General features: G+C 35.8%; 1 protein-coding gene across 1 annotated transcript in view; it reads left to right on the top strand.

Moving 5' to 3' along the window:
- The window catches only part of CCDC7 (coiled-coil domain containing 7), a 394,100-nt gene that overhangs the window by 228,847 nt on the left and 143,837 nt on the right, over nucleotides 1-21,416 (top strand). Inside the window, exons 26-28 of the mRNA XM_032259671.1 lie at nucleotides 3,872-3,970; nucleotides 7,387-7,497; nucleotides 7,837-7,962. Coding sequence (XP_032115562.1) covers nucleotides 3,872-3,970; nucleotides 7,387-7,497; nucleotides 7,837-7,962 — 336 coding nt within the window. The remainder of the gene's footprint in view (nucleotides 1-3,871; nucleotides 3,971-7,386; nucleotides 7,498-7,836; nucleotides 7,963-21,416) is intronic.

Genomic DNA, 21,416 nt, shown 5'->3' with positions numbered 1-21,416 from the left:
CTGGGTGGTGGCCCACCTCTTCAAACAGAAGAGGCAACATCCCAGCCCTTTGGCCTGTGTCTTCTGGGCTCTTGGTGACAGTGGAAGCCCCACTGGCGTTTGAACCATCCTTGGGGTCATTGTTTCTTTTTCTTGATGGATAACACAATTGCAGCAGAATAGTTCTATTGACCCATTTCCTGTCTATAGAATCTTAGCAATCTGATTTTATTTTAATCTAAAATAAAATCTATTTTATCTTTTCTCTATCCCCTTTAGTTCAGGTTGTCAGGATTTTTGCTGAGATGGTTGATTAGATCCACAATTCACATATCTATTTAGCAAATAGTTGTGCAGTCATATCCTTGGTGTTCTTTCTACATGTGCTTTTTTTTTTTTTTTTTTTTTTTTTTTGTTGAGATGGAGTCTAGCTCTGTCACCTGGGCTAGAGTGCAGTGGTACAATCTCGGCTCACTACAACCTCTGCCTCCTGGGTTCAAGCGATTCTCCTGCCTCAGCCTCTTGAGTAGCTGGGAATACAGGCACCTGCCACCACACCTAGCTAATGTTTGTATTTTTAGTAAAGACGGGGTTTCACTGTGTTGGCCAGGCTGGTCTCAAACTCCTGACCTTGTGATCCACCTGCCTCAGCCTCCCAAAGTGCTGGGATTATAGGCATGAGCCACCATACCTTGCCTACAGTGTGCTTTCTTATATTTTCAATACTAATAGGCTGAAGATTTTGTGAATTTTCATATTCTGTTTTCTTTTTGCTTAACAATTCCTTCTTTGATTTATCCCTTTCCCTTTTGCCTCTTACTATAACAGAAAAGATAAACCAAGATGTGCCTTAAACACTTTACTTAGAATCTTCTCAGGTAAATATCCAAGTTCATTGCTTACAAATTTTACTTTCCACCCAACAGACATAATTCAGACAAGCTCTGTGCCATTTTATAACAAAGATCACCTCTCCTCCAGTTTCCAATAATATGTTAATTTCCATCTGAGACCTCACTAGAAGCACCTTTAACATTCATATTTCTATTGACATTCTGTTCATGACAATATATGTGTATATCTAAGATGAGAGAAGCTTTCTCTGTAGTTCTTCCCTTTTCTTTCTGAGCCTTCACCAGAAACACCTTCAATATCCATATTTCTACCAACAATCACTTCAAGGTAATCTAAGTTTTTTCTATCACACACTTCAAAACTCTTACAGCCTCTACCCATTACCCAATTCCAAAGTCATTTCCACAATTTAAAGTATTTGTTACAGCAGCGATCCACTTCCCAGTCGTAGGGCTGCTCTTAGAAAGTATCCACAAATTGGGTGGCTTTAACAATAAAAAATTATAGTCAGTGGGATAGAAGTCTGGGATCAAGGTGTTGACAGGGTTGGTTCCTTCTGAGAACCAGAGGAAAAATCAATTCCATGCCTCCACCTGAGCTCCTTGTGGGTTGCTGTTTTTGACATTCCCTGACTTCTATATGCATCACTTCAATCTCTGCCTTCAGCTTCACATGGCATTTTCCCAGTGTATATGGGTGCTCCAATTTTCTGTTTTTACAATGACAACATTTATATGGAATTAGGGCCCATTTTAATGACCTCATTTTCATTTATCTCTGTAAAGTTCCTATTTCCAAATAAGATCACATTCTGAGATACTGTGAGGGTTAGGACTTCAACTTATCTTTTTTAGAGGGCACAATTCAACCTGTAACCCTCCCATGATAGTGTTAGGAATTATGGAGATCACAGTTAGTTGTGCATCAAAGCCAAGAGGTGCAAGAAATGCAGCTCTCCTCTATATCCCTATTGAACTTTTACCTTGTTATACGACCATTGTTCTTCATAGGGACATATGGACCTTGGCCTGATCCTTAGTCTTCTTTAGTTTTGAAAGCTGAGACATCTGGTTAATAGTTGAATGGGAGTCTCCAGTTCACCTCCAGATTCACTGGGAGGAGCGGAAGGAATAGCTCTTTTATTAATCAGGATCCATTACCTTGTAGACCCTAGTAGAGCACCCTGTAGGGCCCCATGGCTCACTACCTTGCGATGAGTTCCTTGGTGGGAGAGTCCATCAGTCTTCCCTTTGAGAACCCACGCTTAAGTAACCAGAACCAGAGATCTTGTTGTGAAAGTGCTTGTGCAGATGGTCCTGGAGAGAGTGCATGATTACCAGTTTTACATCACTCTTTCTGCCAGCAAGTTGTTGCTATCTGTGCAGTAGCTACTTTTTCTATTTTGTTGATTTATCATCAGTGAATATCTGAATTGTGTCACAGAGTGATCAGCATGGCCTTATGAGGAGGTTTAATTGTGTTAAATAACCAGTAGGAGTAAAATGAATGAACCTAAAAAACTGAGTCTCATTAACAGTCTCATCTACCATACCATGTGTATGTGAATCCTGACTCTCAAAGCACCAACCAATTTATGCATTTGCTCTATCCTATAATACTTTGAAACTTTTTGCAAAATTGCTTAGCAGATACCACTACAAAAACAAACCTAAAAAGATTTCATGATTTGTTTGCAGTTTGTCCCCCAACACTCTTGCCCAAGACTAAGGCTATGTTTCAAATACTGTATTTATTAGTTACATGGATTAGTACTTTTTTTTCCATATAGTAGGTTCGTTTAATTAAGTTTCCTTTCAGTTTTAGTTCCCACTTCTTATCCTCATTGAATTAATTTTATTTTAAAAATATTGCATTCATGCATTTTGCATTGCTGTGAAGGAATACCGGAGCCTGGGTAATTTATAAAAAAAAGAGGTTTATTTGGCTCATGGTTTTTCAGGCTGTACAAGCCTGGCACCAACATCATCTGTTCAGCTTCTGAGGCCTCAGGAAGCTTTTAGTTATGGCAGAAGGGAAGGGGAGCCAGCGTGTCACATGGCAAGAGAAGAAGCAAGAGAGATACGGGGGACATCCGAAAATTTTTTCCAACAAACAGATCTTACATGAACTCATTACCATAGAGAGGGCACCGAACCATTTGTGAAGGATCTGCCCCCATGACCCAAACACCTCCCACCAGGCAACACCTCCAACCTTAGGGATCACATTTCAACAAGAGATTTGGAGGGACACACATCCAAACCATATCCAATATGTAGAACATTAAGCTACTTCCGAAAGTAAATATTATGCAAAAGATATTTTTAGAAGAATATAATTTCTGCCACAGTCCTTCTCTTTTATTCCCTTCCTTGTTCCTACCCTTTTGTCTTGTAGATAACCAACTACAGTGTTTTCTTGCTTATTTTACCTGTGTCTCATTTTGAAAAGGTTTTCTCTATTTCTATTTTTTTCTGATTAGTTATTTCTGACCCAAAAGTTACCATACTAGATATCCTGTTTTTAAGATTTTTTTTCACTTAACATTATCTTCTAAGAAATTCCTCCATGTTAATTTATGGAAACCTTTATTATTTTTATGTAATATGTATAGTATTATGTATAGTGATATGTATTTATATCATAATTTATAGCATATATCTTTGTTTATTGAGCCAATCTCCTATACTTGAATATTTATATGTGTTGAATATTTTGCAATTACAAATAATATGGTAATGAATAATGTGCATTTGAATTTTTATTGTGTGGTCTATTATTATGTATTAACCTATGTAAATAACCCATGAATTCTGAAGACCAATAGGAAATATATTTGATGCCTTAAAATATTTATGGTATAATGAGACAGCTTTTGTAACACCCATTAAAACCATTTTTATCATTTTTATGTCAGATTTCTATTATGGTAATTTACTTATAATTTTATAAAAATGAGAAAAATAGAGAATTCACAGTAGATTTTTTTTTTTCATTTGTGGACTAAATACATCTCTTCATGCGACTCATTTTGTAGCTCCAGATAAAAATCCTATGTTGGTTCATCAGGAGTCAGTGTCAAAACTCCAAATGCAAGAAAAGAAGAAAATAACTCCTGGAAAGGAAAGGCGTAATAGTAAGTGTAGTCATTATAGATAACTTTAAATTATTTTTAAATGAAACTTATCAGAATATATTTTTCTTTGATTCTTGAATGTGTATTTTAGCATATATTTTATGGAAATAGTAGACTTTGCCCTGAATTATGAACTCCTTAAGATAAGTAGAGAACAAAAATGAAAGTGTTAACTTCACATTGGAATTTCTGGTCATAAGATTATTTCACAGCCATTAAGCATGCACTCAAAAGGCCCAATAATTGGCCTACAGTATTTCAAAGAGTATACCTTTCAGCTGACTCTGGGAGATTACAGTTTCCAGGAGATTATACCCAATGATCACTTATCATGTGTAGTGATGTTCTTCCCCAGGGTTCAGTCAACAAATTGAGAGGTTGTTGAGATCTGTAACTCAAACAGCAAGTGGGAATTACAGGAGCCAAGAAGAAGGATAGTCCAGAAAGCTTGTTGGTTAGCCATAGGGAATTTTGTTGGTTGAGTGCCACACAAAGGTAAGGTCTCTTGGTGACCTCATAGATGGGTGCCATCAAGTTTCTTGTGTGGTAGGGAATGTTAAAGTGTCCATAGCCAACAATGACTGGGCTTCCTTTTCATTTTAAGGGATTGAGAGGACCAAAAGATAGGCATCATCTCCTCTGGAATGTGATGTGCCCCTTCCCAAATTATAACACAGGAATTTCACTTGAGTGCTAGGTCTTTGTACCTTGTATGTACTAATGGCCAAGCTAGTTTTTATTGGTTCATGCCTGTGTTTGGATCCACCAGGAAAATATCTTCAATATAGTAGAATGCTAGTGTTCCCTCCAAGAGCAAGAATTTTTCCAGGATATGCCGTATCCATGAATGACAGGTAGCTGGGGAATTTAGGTAGTCTTGTTGAAGGACATTAGTGGTATATTGCAATCCTATTCCACATAAGACTAAACTGATCCTTATCATTGGTGTGAAGAGGAATGCCGAAAAGGGGATTTTGTATATCGATTTTTGTATACTAAGTTCTTTTCTTTTGGGCAATAGCCTCTATGACGGTCACAAAGACAGGTACTGCCAGCACCCAGGGCTGCATTATGGCATTGAGCAGCCAGTGAGGCTGTATGCATCTGAGGTATGTGCACAGGCCAGATGGAGCTGTTTAATGAAGGATTAGTCTCACAGAAAACTTTGCCATGCTTAAGTACAATGATGAAGGCATTTATTTCCTTTTTACCCTAAGTAATCAGTATTGTTTTTGAGAAACAACAGCACAAGGTAGTCAGATAGGTTCATGGCCTTTCACATGCCCCACTAAAATGGCCCTAATTGAGCAATTTTCTTCAGTGCTTGTGGGCAAAGGTGAGCAGGTGTTCCCTTAATGATACATTTAAAGATAATACATTGAATAATGTGCACTATAACAGTAGGGTTTGTAATTGGCCAAAGAGGCCCACCATAGTTGGGTCTAGGTAAGGTTCCCATTGGTGGTGACTTCAGACTTCAAAATAGAATTATCAGTTTCCCCTTCATTCTGATGCTGGGGTATATGTTCACAGTCACTTATGTACCAGTGTCCAAAAGGCCCAAGAAATATAATTATCCCCACCTTCCCATTTAACTCTGACCCTGGTCCCCACTGGGGATTTGAGGACTTAGCTTAACCTCTGGTCTTATTCATTGTTGAAGGGTGAGAGTTCTCAGTAAAAATTAAGAGGGGTTCATCAATTCATCTCCAAATTCACCAGGGAGGGGTGGCGGGAGTAACATTTTATTAATCATAGGATCCTCAATGTGCTGACCCCAGTAGGGCCCATCAACTTCATTGTAGCCAGACCTAGAGACTGTCTCTAGAGGCATCATCCAGGAGAGGGTGCTTGATTGCCATTTTATTCGGTTGTGGAAAAGTAATTGCAGTTTTTGCCATTAGATTGCTTTTGCACCAACCTAATACATCACTTTCCTGCTGGTCAGTTTTTTCTACCTCAGGAGCAGCTGCTTTTCCCGTGCCTGAAAAGTTTTCAGTTAAGTTCTGGATTTTGTCACAGAACATATGACCTGACCTTATGAGTTTGATTGAATTGGAAAATAGGCAAGAGTGGCACGAAAGAACCTAGAAATCTGAGTCTGGTCAACTATCTCCTCGACTATTCTTACTCTTCATTGTAGAACTAAGGGACTACCAGCGTTGTGATTCACAGGGCTACTATAACCTCTGCAAGGATGGTCCAAACATAATTTTAGTGGTAGGTTCATCATGGGTAAGCCAAAGCTATCAAAGGTCAAGCAATTAGCAAGCTGAGGAATGAGGCGGTCTCAGGTCGGCATCTCATACATCCCCCTTCTTTCTCCTCCTTGAGTAAAGCTTCTCTGTCATTACATTCCGAAGGAGGGTTCTGTAGTGACTCGCCCCACAAGGTACCAATTTTTCTAACAAAGTTTAAGAGTACATAAGGCTCTAAGTTGCCTTCAGTAGGTAGGTAAAGTGACCTCAGAAGGTTCTACGTTTCTTTTTGTTTTTTGGGTTTGTTTTGAGAGGGAATCTCACTTTGTCTCCCAGGCTGGAGTACGGTAGCACTATCTCAGCTCACTGCAACCTCCACCTCCCTAGTTCAAGCAATTCTCTTGCCTCAGCCTCTTGTGTAGCTAGGATTACAGGTGCTCACCACCATGCCTGGCTAATTTTTGTATTTTTAGTATAAATGGGGTTTCACCACGTTGGTCAGGCTGGTCTCAAGCTCCTGACCTCGTGATCCGCCTGCCTCAGCCTTCCAAAGTGCTGGGATTATAGGCGTGAGCCACTGTGCCTGGCCTAGTTCTGCATTAAAAAAAAAATCCCTTATAATTAAACCATGAGTCTCAATACTTTGCTGGGACATAGGTGGTCTATTATTGCCTGGTAGCTGTTTAGAACTAACAGCACTCATTGGGTACAAATTACCTCCTGGATTCTCTGAAAACTTTCAGTCCCATCTCCCCATCATTATATACTGTAATTAATATTATACCATTGTTTGTGGTATATATATCTGTTCATTTGACCAATCTCGTATGTGTGAAAATCTCAATGATTTTGAATATTTTTCAATTACAAGTAATGCTATAATGAATGATCTTGTACATATGCACTTTCATTGTTTGGTCTATATTTATATATTAAGCTAAAGTATAAATTATCATGCATTATGTAAGTATTTTGAGTATGTATTACAGTATAAACTCATGAATTCTGGAGACCAATATAAACTTTATTTGGTGCTTCAGAATATTTATGAAATAATGGATTAGCTTCCACAACAGCCATTAAAATTATTCTATTTTTGTGTCAGATCTAGCATTATTGTAATTTACTTACAACTTTATAAAAATAAGAAAAAATGTACATTATATATTCATAGATTTATTTTTCCATATGGTGGACTAAATGCATCTCTTGATCTAGCTCATTTTGTAGTGCCAAATGAAAATGTGACTTTTGTTCATCAAGATTCAGAGTCAAAACTCCAAATACAAGATAAGAAACAAATACATTTTGTAGTAGAACGGCGCAAAAGTAAGTATAATAATTATAGATAACTTTAAATTATTTTATATTGAACTCAGCAGATCTTTTCCTTCGAATTACCAATGTGTACATCAGACTATATTTGATCAACTTTTAACTTTGCTCTAAAGTGTGAATACCCTATGATAACTAGAGAACAAAAGTATTGTATTGATACCTTTTGGTTGGTATTTGGATGGTCATTAATTACTAAGTAGCATCACTGCCTCCACACCTGCTCATGAAAGCTATTCACATGATTTTCTCATTTTACTTTCATGGGTGGAAAGTCTGATGATTACTTGGCATATCCAGAAGTTCTATTGCACATGTATTTTTTCTATTTAGCATTTCCTTTTGAAACCCGAAAAAAGGATATATCACTTGAACATCTATTGCCTGAGGAGAAAGTTTTATTATCAAGAAGCCAATCTCAAACCAAGAAACTTCAAGCTAAAGTAATTTCAATAAAAAGTAAGTAATTATGTATAAACCTTATAAATTATTTTTATTAAATTCAGGAGAAATTTGTTTTTGGTTTATAAATATGCCTTCAACTATGTGCTTCTTTTGCTAATTAGTTCCATCACACTACCAGATCTTTCTTGATGACTTATTTGTTTATTTTACCATTACTGAGTTACATGTGTCAAATCTCCCACTTCGTGGATTTCTCTATTTCTTCTTGTATTAGTGTCAGCTTTGGCTTTACATCTTGTAATGCTCTATTTTTATTTCTGTGCTTGTAAACTTTAAATTTATATCCTTCAAAGACAGAACAGCTTTTTTGTTATGAAAGGAGTCATTTCATCATTTTTATAATTTTTATTTTCCTTAATAAGTACTTTATCTGTTATTAAGGCTTCACAGACTTTCTTCTGGTTGGTATTTGCCTGATACATTTTTTCCATCCTATTAGTTTAACTTCTTTGTTTCTTTATGATTTTGCTATGTCTATTGTAAGAAACTTATAATTGTGTATACTCTTTTTTAAATCAGCTTTTATTTTAAGTTCCGGGGTGCATGTGCAGGATGTGCAGGTTTGTTACATAGGTAAATGTGTGCCATGGTAGTTTGCTGCACAGATCAACACATTATCCAGTTATTAAGCCCAGCACCCATTAGCTGGTCTTCCTGATGTCCGCTCCTCCTTTCCCCAACTCCCGGCCTCAGTGTGTGGTGTACTTCCACTTGTCCATATGTTCTCATTGTTCAGCTGCCACTTATAAGTGAGAACATGTGGTATTTAGTTTTCTGTTCCTGCATTAGTTTGCTGAGGATAACAGCTTCCAGCTTCATTCATGTCCTGCAAAGGACATGATCTTGTTTCTTTTTGTGGCTGTATAGTATTCCATGTTGTATATGCCAATTTTTAGTCTGATTTCTAAAGTTATCTCTCATAACCATATATGGTTTATTATTGACTTTTTTAGGTTCAATTATACCATTTTTCTTGGATTCTCCTGTTTTTCCTACTTGGTATTTTTTTTTCACTCTCTTTCTACTCTATTTTTTTCTCATTATTCACTTTTCCTTAGCAATATTTGGTACCAAAAATTTTAAGCTTTACTTAACGTGTGAATACAATAAGAAAATAAGGACAAATTTCAAATATGCAAGTATTTATAATGTTTATAGTAGTAAATAAAATAATGTTTATAAATTAAATATATTTAATACCCATGTATATAAAAATTAACAAGATGGCTTTTATATGCACAAGTGGAAAATGTATTTATATGTTTATATTTTAACTAGACACCGATATGCTTATATCATTAAAAAGTAAGACAAAATGTTGTTGAGTAATTAACATATATTGTGAACCTAAAGGTTCTACCATAAATCAAGTTCTCTAGTGATTTTCAGAGCCTTTCTTCTTGTAGCCCAGAAAAAGATAAGGTATCAGATGAAACGCTTTTGCCTGCAACTGGAGTTGCTAGAAAGAAGAGATTCTATAGTAAATATGGAAATAATTAATATTATTAAATTGTTTGGAATTACATTAAATTTTAATTAAGCAGAATTTTATTCATGGGTATGTACTCTGCTACAATGTTGTAGACATCCATTGAACTCATTTTTTGTTGTGTCATTAAAATTTATTTCTTGATTTCCTTGAATCTTGATTAGTTATCAATTATTGAGAGATGTATACTAAATTATCCCACTATGTGGATTTAACTATTTCTTCTTATAGTTCTGTTCATTTTCCTTATACTGTCTCCATTATTAGTATATACAAATAAAAACTCAGGTTTTCTTTATGAACTCAACCTTTTATTTTGATGAAAGAGATCATCTTAGCCTTTAGTAAGGTCTTTTGACTAAAAGTCTATTTTGTCTAACATTGACATAACAACTACAGAGTGATTTTGGTTATTAGTGTTTGCATTTTTTTCGGTCATATCTCAAATAACTTACAGTTAAATTGTTTATCATTTCAATGTGTCTGTCTTTGTCTATTCCTAGAACATGTAGTCCATTTACAATTATTGTGCTTACTGATATATTCTGATTTAAATATTTTGGGCAGGGGTGATTTTTAATTTTTTTTAACTGATTCAGATTACTTTCTATTTTCTTTCTTTCCTTATTTTGAAATTACCACTTTTAATCAGTTCAATTATTCAGTGTGTCACGTATGTTATAAAAACTTTTTAAAATGTGAATACACTTAGTAAAATAAAGTCTAATTTCAACTTTGTAAGTGTATGTATGAAGTAACAAGAGTGCCTCCACATACTTTCAGAAAAAGTACTCTGGTGATTTTTGTATTTACCTTCATCATTCATTTTGAAAATGCATTAGAGGTTTTATTGTGTGACATTTATTTAAATTGTATTGACTAGTGTGAAGTCTTTTAAAACTTATAGGAAACTTTGAATGGTCCTTTATATATATTAATAATCCAGAGGCTTCACAGTAAAGATTTTTCATTTTTTTTAAAGCCTTTCTTTTTTCAACTGAGAAAATGGATGAAATAGCAGATGAAAATCTTTCACCTTAAATAAAGTTTTAATTTTAAAAAGCTCATGTCAAATTACAAAACTTAGTAGTAGCAGAAAAGTGAGACTTCAAAGTAAATATAATAATTAAGAATATTGTATAATTATTTTAATTAAATTTCTCTCTTTATATGTTCAATTATAAATATTTTATGTGTCATGTATACATATATATGTGTGTATAGAAAACATATATGTGTGTATGTACATTCTCTATTGTCATTAATTATATTTTTCACGTGTTCTTCATTGAAGTTCTGTTTATCATTTATGAGAAAGGTATTTCAAATTCTGCTACTGCGATTATTTATTTCTCTGTCTCTGTAGTTCTGCCAATTTTTGTTCTATGTTTTAAAAAATATTTTATTATATACATACAGGTTTTAAATTGTTAAATTTTCTTAAGAGCACTGAAACTCTTGTCTTCATTATGGACATTTTTAAAAATAGACTTTATTTTTAGAGCAGTCTCATGTTCACAGAAAATTAGAGAGGAAGACAGAGATTTCTCATGTAGCCTCACCCACAATATGATGGATACTTTCCAGTAACTTTTGTTGCCATTAATCTGTCAGATATTAACATAGCATCTTTTTAATGTAAGTATTTGCGGAACACAGTTTTTCATCATTATACTTTCACCCTTTTGTATTATTATGGCTTAGCTGTATTATATGTGTTAAATGTATTATAGTCATTTTTAAAATCCAATGTGGCAATCTTTCAATTGCAAATATAACATTTAACACATTTACATTTAATGTAAATACCGATATTTTGTGAGTTAATATACCATCACTTATGTTTTCTGTATTTCTTGCCTGATGTATTTTTGGCTCTCTTTTTAAAGTTTATTGTTAATTTGCTTTTATCATTTTTATTACCCACATCTGTTAAAAAATTTTACTTAATTATAAAATATGAATACCTTATAAAATAATTTTCTTGAAAAGTTCTATATTTTTACGCTTCACATACTCAGTCTATAATTCACTGTCTCAACAATGTGGTATTTGAGTATATTATTTCAAAATATGAGAGGACATATTGCCGGATAATTGATATGTATTTTGAATTACAGAGGCTTTTTGATAAATTCGTTTGTCTATTTAATTGATTAAAAGCATCTTTTTTGTAGCTCAGAAAGTGGAAGATGTGTTAGATGAAAATTTTTTACCTGAGGATAAAGTTGCATTTTCAAAAAGAAAATCTCAAGCTAAGATATTTGGAGCTAACAAAATGGAAACACTAAGTAGTAAGTATGATAATTTTCAATATCATTGATTTATTTTTAATTAGAGTAAGCTGAAGAATTTTGTTCGTAAGTTTGTGAGTGTTTAGTCAACATGTCTTTAGTATACATTTATTAAATGTGTTTATTGTTCTGTTCAGTTATTTTTTCATTGAGGTTTTTCTGTTTATTCTATATTACTAAGAGACGTATGTTAATTTCTCCCACTGTGATTATGGATTTCTCTATGTCTCATGGTAGTTCTGTCAAATCAGTTTTTATATTTGGAAACTTATTTATTTATTGTGTATAAATTTATACTTTTAACCTGGTAAATGGAGACTGTCTTTTAATGTCTGAAAATGCATTTTGTTTTATGCAAATCAAAACCATAGTGAGATACCATTTCACACCAGTCAGAATGGCTATTACTTAAAAGTCAAAAAGCAACAGATGCTGGTGAGGTTGCGGAGAAAAGCTGACACTTATACACTGTTGGTGGGAGTGTAAATTAGTTCAACCATTGTGGAAAACAGTATGGCAATTCTTCAGAGAGCTAAAAGCAGAACTACCATTCAACACAGCAATCCCATTACTGGGTAGATACCCAGAGAAATATAAATCATTCTATCATAAAGATACATGCACGTGAATGATCATTGCCTCATTATTCACAATAGCAAAGACATGGAATCAGCCTAAATGCCTATCAATGACAAATTAGATAAAGAAAATGTGGTACATATACACCATGGAATACTATGCAGCCATAACAAGGGACAAGGTTATGTCTTTTGCAGGAACATGGATGGAACTGGAGGCCATTATACTTAGAGAGCTAATACAGGAATGGAAAACCAAATACTGCATGTTCTCATTTGTAAGTGGGATGAGAGCTCATGAACACAAAGGGGACAAAAGACACTGGGGTTTACTTGAGAGTGGAGGGTGGGAGAAGGGAGATGAGCAGAAAAGATAACTATTGGGTACTAGGCTTAATATCTGGGTGATGAAAAAATCTATATAACAAACCTTCGTGATGCGAGTTTACCTATGTAACAAACCTTTACGTGTACCCCTGAACTGAAAATGAAAGTTAAATATAAATAAATAAATAAAGTGCTTTAGTTTTAAAGATTATCTGATACTAGTAAAGCTACATATGCTTTCTTGTGAAGTACTTACACAGTCTTTTGTGAAGAGTTTAGACAGAGGCTCTTGGTGCCTATATGGTCTCTAATTTTTTCACAATACTCTTAAACCACAAAAAAACCCAACAATTTCTCTATTAATTAGGTGCAAAACAATTTAGTACCTGTTGGATATTGCATAACCTTTATGGGGACATATATTTTCTACACAGGTAAATGCCAATGAGCACAATTGCTGTATCATATAGTAATACTATATTTAACTTTGTAAGAAACAGTTAAACTGTCTTCAAAGTAGCTGTAGTATTTTGCATCCCTACCAGCAATGAGTGAGTGTTCCTGTGTTCCTATATTCCTTGCCAGTTTTTGCATTTATAATGCCTTAAATTCTGTGTACTGGCATCTCATTGTTGATTTAATTTACAATTCCTTAATTATATATATGTTAAACATCTTTTTATATGTTTAATTGCCATCTGTGTATCTTTTTTGGTGAGGTCTTTCTTCATCTCTATTGCTCATGTTGTAATGAGTTTATTTGTTTTTCTTATTGTATCAGGTATGTGTTTTCTAAATATTTCCTCCCTGCAGGTGGCTTTTTTCATTTTCTTAACAGTGTATTTCGCAGAGCAGAATGTTTTTATTTTAGTAAGTACAACTTATCAACTTTTTATTTATGGATTGTGCTTTTATTGTATCTAAAATGCCATCACCAAACTTAAGGTCACCTACACTTCTTCCTTTGTTATATTCTAGGAATTTTATAGTTTTGCATTTTATATTTTGATCTATGGTCTGCTTTGAGTTAATTTTTGGTAAGGTATAAGGTCTTTGGCTAGATTCATTTTTTTAAACATGTGGATGACTAGTTATTCCAACATCATTTGTTGAAAAGACTCCTTTCTCTATTGAATTTCCTTTGCTTCTTTGTAAAAATGCATTGACCCTTATTGATGTAATTCTTTTTAACTCTCTTCTGTTCCAACTGGTCAATTTGTCTATTCTTTCATCAATAGCACACTGTCTTGATTTCTGTAGGGCTACAGGAGTTCTTAAAGTTGGGTAGTGTCAATCTTATGATTTTGTTTTCCTTTAATATTGTGTTAACTATTCTGGCTCTTTTGCCTTTCCATTCAAATTAGAATCAGTTAGTTTATTCCATTTTGATTCCCACAAAATGACCTGTGGGAATTTTGACTGAGATTGCATTGAATTGAGTTGAAAAGAATTGGCAACTAACAATATTGAGACTTCCTATTCATTAACAGGGATTATTGCTCCATTTAGATCTTAGATCTATTTATTCTTTGATTTTCTTATTCAGAGTTTTTATTTTTTAAAAATATATCTCTTATACATACTTTGTTGGGTTTATAACTATCTCATTTTTGGTGATAATGTAAATGGTATTGTGTGTTTAATTTGAAATATCACTTTTTCTTTGCTGATATATAATAGGAAAGCAGTTGACTTTTGTATATTAATCTTGTATCTGGCAACCATGTTATCATAGCCTATTAGATTTTTGTTGTTGAACAAAAACAATTTTACTTTCTCATTTTATATTCCTTTTATTCTCTTTTCTTGTCTTATTGCATTAGTTAGAACTTTCAGTACAATGTGGAATAGGTGTGGTGAAAAATGATGTCCTTGATTTGTTCCTTATCTTAGTGAAAAGCATCTGTTTTCTCATAATTAAGACATTAGCTATTTGTTATTTGCAGATATTTTTTATTCAACTGAGGAAGTTTCCTACTACTCTGAGTTTGCTGATAGTTTTTTTAAAATCATAAATGGGCTTTGGATTTTGCCAACTTATATTTCTTCATTTCTTATTGATTATATAATTTTTTAATCTGTTGATGTGGTAAATTACATTAATTGATTTTTGAATATTGCACTAATGTTGCATACTGGGATAAATCTCACTTGGTTGTGGTTTATAATTCTCTTTATACATTGTTGAACTCAATTTGCTAATAATTTGTTGAGGATTTTTGCATCTTTATTCATGAGAGATGTTGGTTTGTAGTTTGTCTTTCTTATAATACCTTTATCTACTTTTGGCATTAGGGTAATATACTTTAAATCTATTGTGGAATGACACTACTTTGTATGACTTCTGTCCTTTTAAATTTGTTAAGGTTTGTTTTGTAGCCCAGAATAAGTTCTGTCTTATTGAATGTTCCATAGGAGCTTGAAAAGAATGTGTATTTTGCTGTTGTTGAATGGACTAATGTATGAGTGTCAATTAAGTCTAGTTGATTGGTGATGTGCTAAGTTCAACTATATTCTTTTTTTTAATTGCATTTTAGGTTTTGGGGTACATTTGAAGAACATGCAAGATAGTTGCATAGGTGCACACATGGCAGTGTGATTTGCTAGCTTCCTCCCCTTCACCTATATCTGGCATTTCTCCCCATGCTATCTCTCCCCAACTCCCCACACCCCAATGTCCCTCCCCCATTTCCCTCAACAGACCCCAGTGTGTAGTGCTCCCCTCCCTGTGTCCATGTGTTCTCATTGTTCAACACCCACCTATGAGTGAGAACATGCGGTGTTGGATTTTCTGCTCTTGTGTCAGTTTGCTGAGAATGATGGTTTCCAGGTTCACGAACTCACCACTTTTGATGGCTGCATAATATTCCATGGTGTATATGTGCCACATTTTCCCTGCCCAGTCTATCATCGATGGGCATTTGGGTTGGTTCCAGGTCTTTGCTATTATAAACAGTGCCGCAATGAATATTCGTGTGTATGTGTCCTTATATTAGAAAGATTTATAATCCTTTGAATATATACCCAGTAATGGGATTGCTGGGTATATATACCATTATGTAATGTCCTTCTTTGTCTCTTTTGATCTTTGTTGCTTTAAAGTCTATTTTATCAGAGACGAGAATTGCAACTCCTGCTTTTTTTTGCTCTCCATTTGCTTGGTAAATCTTCCTCCATCCCTTTATTTTGAGCCCATGTGTATCCTTGCACGTGAGATGGGTTACCTGGATACAGCACACCGATGGGTTTTGTCTTTTTATCCAATTTGCCAGTCTGTGTCTTTTGATTGGGGCATTTAGTCCATTTACATTTAGGGTTAATATTGTTATGTGTGAATTTGATCCTGCCATTTTGATGCTAGCTGGCTGTTGATGCAGATTCTTGATTGTGTTAATGCTTTTTACCATTTGGTATGTTTTTGGAGTGACTGTTACTGGTTGTTCCTTTATATGCATAGAGCCTCTTTCAGGAGCTCTTGTAAAGCAGGCCTGGTGGTGATGAAATCTCTGAGTACACGCTTGCTCGCAAAAGATTTTATTTTTCCTTCACTTATGAATCTTAGTTTGGCTGGATATATCATTCTGGGTTGAAAGTTCTTTTCTTTAAGGATGTTGAATATTGGCCCCCACTCTCTTCTGCCTTGTAGGGTTTCTGCTGAGAGATCTGCTGTGAGCCTGATGGTCTTCCCTTTGTGGGTAACCCAACCTTTCTCTCTGGCTGCCCTTAGCATTTTCTTCTTCATTTCAACCTTGGTGAATCTGACTTTTATGTGCCTTGGGGTTGCTCTTCTTGAGGAATATCTTTGTGGTGTTCTCTGTATTTCCTGAACTTGAATATTGGCCTGCCTTGCTAGGTTGGGGAAGTTTTCCAGGATAATATCCTGAAGAGTATTTTCCAGCTTGGATTCATTCTCTTCGTCACGTTCAGGTACACCTATGAAACATAGATTAGGTCTTTTCACATAGTCCCACATTTCTTGGAGACTTTGTTCATTCCTTTTTACCCTTTTTTCTCTATTCTTGCCTTCTCGTTTTATTTCATTGAGTTGATCTTCCACCTCTGATGTCCTTTCTTCTGCTTGGTCAATTCAGCTGTTGAAACTTGTGCATGCTTTGCGAAGTTCTCGTATTGTGTTTTTCAGCTCCATCAATTCACTTATATTCCTCTCTGTGTTGTCCATTTTCGTTAGCATTTTGTCAAATCTTTTTTCAAGGTTCTTAGTTTCTTTGCATTGGGTTAGAACATGTTCTTTTAGCTCAATGAAGTTTCTTATTACCCATCTTCTGAAGTCTAATTCTGTCATTTCATCACACTCATTCTCCATCCAGCCTTGTTCCCTTACTGGGGAGGAGTTGTGGTCCCTTATAGGAGGAGAGGTGTTCTGGTTTCAGGTGTTTTCATTCTTTTTGTTCTGGTTTCTTCCCATCTTTGTGGATTTATCCACCTGTTGTCTTTGTAGTTGCTGACTTTCAGATTGGGTCTCTGGTTGAACTTCCAGTTTTTGGATGATGAAGTTATTTCTGTTTCTTAGTTTTCCTTCTAACAATCTGGCCCCTCTGCTGTAGGACTGCTGAGGTCCACTCCAGGCCCTGCTTGCCTGGGAATCACCTGCAGCAGTTGCAGAACAGTAAGGGTTGCTACCAGTTTCTTCTTCTGCTATCTTTGTCCCAGAAGGATACCCACCAAATGTCAGTGTGTTCTCTCCTTTATGAGGTGACTCTTTGGACGTACGGGTGTCAGGAAGCTGCTTGAGGAGACAGTCTGTCCTTTATTGGAGCTCAAGTGCTAAGCTGTGAGCTCCGTTGTTCCTTCAGAGTTGCTGGGCAGGTACGTTTAGGTCTGCGGCAGAACTCATAAACTCCTTTTTTTTCTTTTTTTTCCCCAGGTGCTCTGTCCCAGGGAGTTAGGGCTTTATTTATGAGTTTCTGTTGTGCTGCTGCCTTTTTTTTTTCTCATGGCTTCCCTGCCCAGTGAGGAGGCAGCCTAGTCACTGTCTGCGTGCAGAGGCTTTGCTGAGTTGCTGTGGGCTTCGCCCAGCTGCCGTGTGATCTTCCCTGCAGTCCTGTTTGTATGGGTGCAGTTAGAACTGCCTCAGCAATGGTGGCCCACCTCTGTAATGGCGGACTCTCTCTGTAATGGCAGGTTGCCTCGGCAACGGCGGGTTGCCACAGTAATGGTAGGCTGCCTCAGCAATGGCAGACTACCTCCGTAGTGGTGGAGTGTCTCGGTAATGGCGGACGCCCCTCCCCCACAGAGCTGGACCATGCGGGGTTCAGCTGTGCTTGCTGTGAAACTCCCAACCCAGAGCGTTTTCAGTTGCTGGGTTTTGTTTTGTTTTTTTTAGTTGAACAGTCGACTCTCTCCCAGTTGCCTGTTTTAGGCACTGGGATCTGTGTGATTTCCCTTGCAGAAACTCACTGCACCGGCTGAAACAGCAGCACTGAGACTCGTGGTGGTTTTTTTGCTCAGGAATCTCCTGGCCTGGCTCCCTCTTTCAGTTCCTTTTAAAATCAGATGAATGGGCAATCTGCCTTCCTGGGTCTCCAATCTTCAGCTAAAAGGGCACCCAGACCAGTGTATTTTGTATGGAGAACCACCGTGCCAGGGCGACGGCAAAGTAGCTGCGCCAGCCGAAACAGCTGTGCTGGCCGAAACAGCTGTGCTGGCCAAAACAGCCACGGTGGCAACACGTGGGGCTCCTCCACCTGGGAATCTCCTGGTCTGTGGGCAATAAAAATCCGTCTGGAAATGCGGCGTCCACTCACCCTCTGTGCTTTTACTGGAAGCTGCAATCCTGAGTTGTTCCTAGTTGGCCATCTTGGGTCCTCCAAGTTCAACTATATTCTTAGTGATTTTCAGCCTGTTGGATCTGTGAATTATGAGTAGATGATACTGAAGGCTGCAAATATAATGAACTTGTCCGTTTTCTTTGGAGTCTCTTCCGTTTTTGCCTCATGAATTTTGTTGCTCTTTTGTTACCTGGATACTTATTAAGTATTACTATGTTTTCTTAAATAATGATCCTTTTATCATTGTATAGTGTCCCTCCATATCTCTTGATAATTTTTCTTGCTCTGAAGTCCACATTGTCTCAAATTAATATAGCTTTTCCCGCTTTGATTAGTTAGCACTGCATATCTTACTCTGCTCCTTTACTTTTAATCTTATCATTTTCATATATTTAAAGCCAGTTTCTGGTAGACACCATATATTCAGATTTGTTTATTTACCTACTCTGACAGCCTCTGTCTCTGAATTGATGTGTTTAGACCATTCAAGTTTAAAGTGATTATTCATGTATTTGCTTTAATATTAACCATATTTGTAGCTCTTTTCTCTTTGTTATACTACTTCGTTGTTTCTTTTTCACCGTGCACACATTTCCTACCTTGTCTGGCTTTAATTACATGTTTAATATGATTCAATATTCTGTCCTTTCTTGGGATATCACTTACATTTCCTAAAATTTTTATAGTGGTTGCCTTAGAATTTGCAATATACATTTACAGAATATCCAAGTCCACTTTCAAATAACACTATACCATTTCATGGATAATGCAGATACTCTGATTTCATAGAATTCCCATTTTCTGCCTTTTGTCACTTACAACATTTCTGTCATTTATTTCACTTATCTATAAGCTATAATCTTGGAGGACATTGTTACCACTATTATTATCAATACTCTGTGAGATCAATTAATAGAAAAGAATATAAAATAGTTTCTTTTACTTTTTTTTTTTTTTTTTTTTTTTTTTTTTGATACAGGGCCTTGCCCTATCACCTAGTCTGGAGTGTGGTGGTGTGATCACAGCTCACTGCAGCCTCAACCTCCTGGGCTCATGTGATCTACCCACCTCAGCATCCAAGTACCTGGGACTACAAGTACATGCCACTATGCCTGGCTAAATTTTGTATTTTTTTTTTTTTTAGAGAAATGTCTTTGCCATGTTGCCCAAGCTCTTCTCAAACTCCTGGGCTCAAGCAATCCATCTGCCTTAGCCTCCCAAAGTGCTGGGATTATAGGCATGTACCACCATGCCTGGACTATTTTGCTTTTATTCTTTGCCTAATATTTTTTTTCTCTCTATGTAGACCTGTGTTTCTGACATGCATTACATTCCTTCTCTCTGAAGAAAATTTAAAATATTTTCTTCCATGCAAGAATACTGGCAACAAATTAGCTCATTTTTTTCTAAGAATGTTTTTATTTCTCTTTAAGTTTTGAAGGATTATTTTTCTGCATACAGATTCTGGATTCTGGGCTGGTTGTGTATTTTCTTCAGCATTTAAATATTTTAAATTTTTCCCCCTATTTTATCTCTCAGTATTTTCTTTTTGTTTTTCTGTAGTTTGAGTATATCATATGATTAGGTCTAGACTTTTTTGCCATTGATCATTTTTTATGTTCTTTGAGGGTCTAGGTTCTGTGGTTTGATGTCTGTCATTAATTTTGGAAAATGTTTAGCCATTATTATTTCAAATATATCTTCTGGCTTTTTATATGTATGTTTTTTCTCCTTCTGATACTCTAATTATATATGTATTATACTTTTTGTAATTTTCCCAAAGTTCTCAGGCATTCTGCTTCTTCTATTTTATTATTTTTTCTCTTTTCAATTTTAGAAGTTTCTAATGACAAATTTTCAAGCTCATTGATTATTTTTCGACTGTGTCTAGTATACTCATAAGAACATCAGAGGCATTCCTAATTTCTGTTATAATGTTCTGTATTTCTAACATTTCCTTTTTTTCTTAGTTTTTCTTTTTTTAATATATATTTTATTGCACTTTAGGTTCTGGGGTACATATGCAGAACTTGCAGGATTGTTGCATAGGTACCTACATGGTAATGTGGTTTGCTGCCTCCATCCCGTGTCACCTATATCTGGCATTTCTCCCCATGTCATCCCTCCCGAACCTCCCCACCCCCCGCTGTCCCTCCCCTAGCCCCACTCCAACAGACCCCAGTGTGTGATGTTCCCCTCCCTGTGTCCATGCGTTCTCATTGTTCAACACCCACCTATGAGTGAGAACATGCAGTGTTTGATTTTCTGTTCTTGTGTCAGTTTGCTGAGAATCATGGTTTCCAGACTCCTCCGTGTCCCTACAGAGGACACAAACTCATCATTTTTTATGGCTGCATAGTATTCCACGGTGTATATATACCATATTTTCCTTGTCCAGTCTATCATTGATGGGTATTTGGGTTCGTTCCAGGTCTTTCCTATTGTAAACAGTGCCACAGTGAACATACGTGTGCATGTGTCTTTTTAATAGAATGATTTATAATCCTTTGCATATATACCCAGTAATGAGATTGCTGGGTCAAATGCAATTTCTATTTCTAGGTCTTTGAGGAATCATCACACTGCCTTCCACAATGGTTGAACTAATTTACACTCCCACTAACAGTGTAAAAGTGTTCCAATTCCTCCACATCCTCTCCAGCATCTGTTATCTCCAGATTTTTAAATGATCGCCATTCTAAATGGCGTAAGATGGTATCCCAATACGGTTTTGATTTGCATTTCTCTAATGATCAGTGATGATGAGCATTTCTTCATATGTCTGTTGGCCTCATGTATGTCTTCTTTTGTAAAGTGTCTGTTCATACCCTTTACCCATACTTTCGAATGAGTTTATTTGTTTTTTTCCTGTAAATATGCTTTAGTTCTATGTAGATTCTGGATATTAGCCCTTTGTCAAATGGGTGATTGCAAATATTTTTCCCATTCTGTTGGTTGCCAGTTCACTCTA

This window comes from Sapajus apella, unplaced genomic scaffold, assembly GCF_009761245.1.
Source record: "Sapajus apella isolate SASKATOON/1434 unplaced genomic scaffold, GSC_monkey_1.0 scaffold111, whole genome shotgun sequence".
Lineage (NCBI taxonomy): Eukaryota > Metazoa > Chordata > Mammalia > Primates > Cebidae > Sapajus > Sapajus apella.
Note: the sequence above shows the minus strand (reverse complement) of the source record. Positions and strands in the feature narration are given on the sequence as shown.